Source organism: Urtica dioica, chromosome 6 (genome assembly GCF_054948205.1).
Source record: "Urtica dioica subsp. dioica isolate 48M chromosome 6, U.dioica_male_clone48M_v1_H2, whole genome shotgun sequence".
In the NCBI taxonomy this organism is placed as follows: domain Eukaryota; kingdom Viridiplantae; phylum Streptophyta; class Magnoliopsida; order Rosales; family Urticaceae; genus Urtica; species Urtica dioica.
In genome coordinates this window covers 18,135,814-18,139,771 of record NC_142761.1, presented here as the reverse complement: position 1 = coordinate 18,139,771, position 3,958 = coordinate 18,135,814, and the positions used below count along the sequence as shown (strand labels likewise).

The following is a 3,958-nucleotide window of genomic DNA, read 5'->3' as shown; positions in this document are numbered from 1 at the left end:
TATTGGTTGCTTGACATTGCTTTCATGAATAATTAATAAATAAATCTAGATCTTGTTAGATAACCATAATACTAATTAGCTCTTGTTAGTGTAATTAATCTTTTCCGCACTTAATATAGTTATCAAGTGCTATAATCACCAATACGAAAGCCTCCTAATCACGGCCCCAAGCTTGGTGTCATCCACGTCTTCATCGCTCGAAAAGCTTGTCACAGGTCCAAAGGTAAGGGGGGTGGTCCCGAAAGAGCCCGCGGAGACACACACCCAGGGGGTAACGAGATTTTGATGCCGCCTTCGTGACGATGGCGAGCTGTTTGCGATGTTGGACTTTGTAAAATCTAGGTTTCCCGGAGACATCTTGAACCATCACAAGTTTCCTGATATTGTCGACAGTGACGTCTCTGTTTATCTCTCGATGAAGCATCATGTGACAAACGGCCACTGCTCGATAGAAGAAAAGAGACATATGAATCGAGTGGACCCCCAAATGAGTTAGAAGGTCCTTAATGACCGGCTGGAAAGGTAATTGAAGACTACCACAAAGACTCGTCACATGTACGGCGACAAATCCCTCTTGCGGTCGCGTGGGTCGATCCTCGGTTAACGGGCGCAACAACTCTATGTCGGTCGGGATCCCATACTCCTCCCTCAGCTTCTTGAAGGAAGCAAGCGAGATGGCGCTCCGCGTATCAACTCCGGCGCAGTTGTAGTCTCCACGGATGGCCGAGTCATCCACCGCGAACGCGCGCATGCACGCCTCCTCTTCCAATCCGTTCAACGGATGGCTGCGCTCGGCCCCATGCTCGGAGACCCTGTCGGAGTCAAGACCCACTTCCGACGCTCAAGATCCACTGCTATAACCGCAAACGTCCGCAACTCACCACAGAATTCCATACTGCATTTTTTTTCTTCACATTTTCAGTGTTTGTAATTATTGTTTACTAAAATAACTCAAATTAAATTAAGACGAATGTGATGTGAGAGTGAGAGCCAGTAAGAGCCGCAGTATATGTTTTTTTAGTAAAAAAAAAAATGAAAAAGAAAATAAAAGCTAAGTTTTTAATATTTGAATAATGTAACTATAATTTGATGATGAAAGCGGAAGAATTTCTGGGGGAGAGATGATGAGGAAGAGGCGGCGATACGCAATGGTATGCTCGTCGAACCAGAACAGAAGCATGGAGTCTCACGCGGTGATGAAGAGAGAGGGCTTCGAAGTCTCCTCTTACGGCACCGGAGCCCACGTGAAGCTCCCCGGCCCATCACTCCGCGAGCCCAACGTCTACGACTTTGGGACCCCTTACAAGCTCATATTCGACGACCTCCGCCGCAAAGACCCCGATCTGTCAGTCACCCTCTCTCTTTCCGCTAACACTGTATGGACTAACCAACTGAGCCTTTCTATTTAAATCTATTTCCTCAGGTACCGGCGCAACGGAATTCTCCCGATGCTGAAGCGGAACCTTGGAGTGAAGACGGCACCACAACGGTGGCAGGATAACGCTGCTGATGGCCCGTTCGACGTCGTTCTTGCTTTCGAAGAGAAGGTCTTCGACATGGTTATTCAAGGTCAGCTTCTTTCTTTCACTTGGTCTTGAAACCCTAGGACTGTTGTTATAGTGATTTGTTGCGTTTTTCTGGAGGTGTTTAGATTGAGAAAAACTCGGGAATGAGGTTTTGGGGAAAATGTGTAGCTAAAATTGAGATTTCATTTCCCGACTGTTATGGTATCTTTGGAAGCTGGAAAATCTGACAGAAAAACAAGAATTCGTTGTATTTTTCTGGTTTTGTGTGGATTGAGGAAAGCTTGATTGAAATAATTTATTTATGAGAAAATAAATAACTAATATTGAGATTTTCAAATCTGACCTAAAAACGATGGTCCTTTTAACGTCGTTCTTGATTTCAAGGAAAAGGTCTTCGACATGGTTATTCAAGGTTAACGTTCTCATTTTTTTTCTTTAAACTCTAGACTGTTGTTATGGTATGTTTGGAAGTTTTAACAATACTGTCTCTTGAATTGACGGGGATAACATGACAGGGATGTAAGCACTTTTCTCAAACACTGAAACTAGTATTGAACTAACTAAGTAATGATGCATGAAAGAAAAGCCGATTAGTAACTATTGGTGAGCCTTAGATGGTTTCCTAAATCACGAAAGCTGTATATGGCTACATATTTTAATGTATTTACTAGGTTTTGAAAGAAAATAAAGAGATTCCTGAAAAGGTCCTTTGAGTTGAAAAATCTTGGGGGAAAAATGAGAATCCATTGTATTTTTATGGTGTTGTTTTGATTGAGAAAAATAATTTTTAGGGATAATGTCTAGATGAAAGCGAGATTTCATTTTCAGCGTCAAGTATAAATGTGGGCAAATTTGCACTTGTGGGGGGACGTTATGTGTCTCTCTTCTTATACTTTCACCTCTCTGTTAGTCTCTGCTTTCTTAAAATTTCCTTCATGTCCCTCACATTTTCCTTCCAATTTTCATTTTTTATATCGTAAAATCCGGGCTCTGAACATAGCCTTATTTAGTGAGTTAGTGAAAATTGGCAGATCTTAATAGCCGCGAGCATATTTTGATGAGGAGCGTTCTGGTGATGAACTTGGAGGTGAAGGACAACCACGAGGAGGCTGCCATTGGCGCCCGGCTCGCCCTTGACCTATGCCTTCAGGTCTGTCTGTGACTGTGAAATGGATTCGGTGGTTGGTTATCTACCCTTTGCTAATATCAAATGTGTGTTTGTAGATAGAAGCGACTGAATCGTGGGAGGATTCGATCGATGACCTTGTGGTGGTTTTTGAGAAACAACACTGTCGGAAGTTGCTGTATACTGTCTCCTTCTATTGAATAATGCCATGGAAGTTTGGCCGAGCTTGAATATGATTAGACCTTTCTTTTTTACCACATGGAAAGTGCCAATTTATAAAAATGAAAATAGCATAGAAAGAAGAAGAAGAAGAAGAAGAAGAATCAAGTTGAATTATTTTCGAACCGAGTCAATGCTATTCCCAGTAAATCACACCTATGCCACAATTAGGTGGATGATAAAATAGTTTTGTCTGAAGGCCTTGTGCTTGTTTTTCCAATTGATGATGTTCAAATTTTGACCAAATTCAAAAATTGGTTTAACAGTCGTCATGAATCTTTGTGTGTTTCCTATTATCGTCTGTGTATGGTTTGTAATTGTAGATGGCCAAGGTAAGAAGAACACTTCTATGGTTTATGCAGTCATAATACCAAGTTGTGACCATTGCCGAATGTGTTATGCTCAATGCACTTGATTCTCTTTTGTTGATAAACATCTCATCATGTTTTATTGAAGGGACATGCATAGTTAGACCCAATTGGTCTCTGAATCTCACACCTAAACACAACTCTCTCTCGTCATCTTGTTTTTTCCCTTTAGTCATAAAACTTGATTCTTTGAAGCCGCAATGTTTTCAGACCTCCCTCGTCATTTGGTTGACCTCAAATATTATTGGTGGCTTCTACCATATTGAAGAGCTGTGCTACAACGATATTGTACAAGATAGTCAATTGGCAATGAGTCATGCGGTCTTCTTTGAGCTTTGGCTTTTAACATGTACATAGATATGCGTATAGTAGATTATTTTGGTTTAGAGCCAAAATCTGCTTTGTTGTAACTTGTAACAAGGTACAAGCCTTCCCTGTCCTTAATACAAGGGAAAATAAAAATGTTGAAGCTCAAAGGTTTGGTCAACGTCGAAAATAAAAACCATTAAAGTTTCAATACTTACACTCGTTCTTTACGACAATGGAAGCGTTTCTGGAGTATCATTTAGATTTATAAATTATTAATGTTATATGTTCGAGCATCTAAAATGTGTCTCAAGCACCACGCTGGTTCATTGGAAATCGACTGGGCTTAGCCCGGATGGGTCCACAAGCGTCTACTTTTGCCCAGGAGAGCCCTAGTGGACCAACTTCATCTG

The 3,958-nt window shown here is 41.3% G+C and overlaps 1 protein-coding gene across 1 annotated transcript; it reads left to right on the top strand.

The window, feature by feature from the left end:
* Positions 1-1,044: 1,044 nt before the first annotated feature.
* On the top strand, positions 1,045-3,255 carry LOC149393466 (Ssu72-like family protein). The gene is made up of 4 exons (XM_089616424.1): positions 1,045-1,345; positions 1,424-1,569; positions 2,558-2,676; positions 2,751-3,255. Exons 1-4 carry the CDS (start codon positions 1,122-1,124, stop codon positions 2,850-2,852), a joined length of 591 nt encoding a protein of 196 aa, XP_089472550.1. The 5' UTR covers positions 1,045-1,121; the 3' UTR covers positions 2,853-3,255.
* The last annotated feature ends 703 nt before the right edge of the window (positions 3,256-3,958 follow it).

Excerpts from the sequence above, each read along its gene's own strand:
- LOC149393466 (XM_089616424.1), top strand. The coding sequence starts at position 1,122 with ATGATGAGGAAGAGGCGGCGATACGCAATGGTATGCTCGTCGAACCAG. Across the intron at positions 1,346-1,423 it reads CGCCGCAAAGACCCCGATCT|GTACCGGCGCAACGGAATTC; the intron begins GTCAGTCACCCT and ends CTATTTCCTCAG. Across the intron at positions 1,570-2,557 it reads CTTCGACATGGTTATTCAAG|ATCTTAATAGCCGCGAGCAT; the intron begins GTCAGCTTCTTT and ends GAAAATTGGCAG.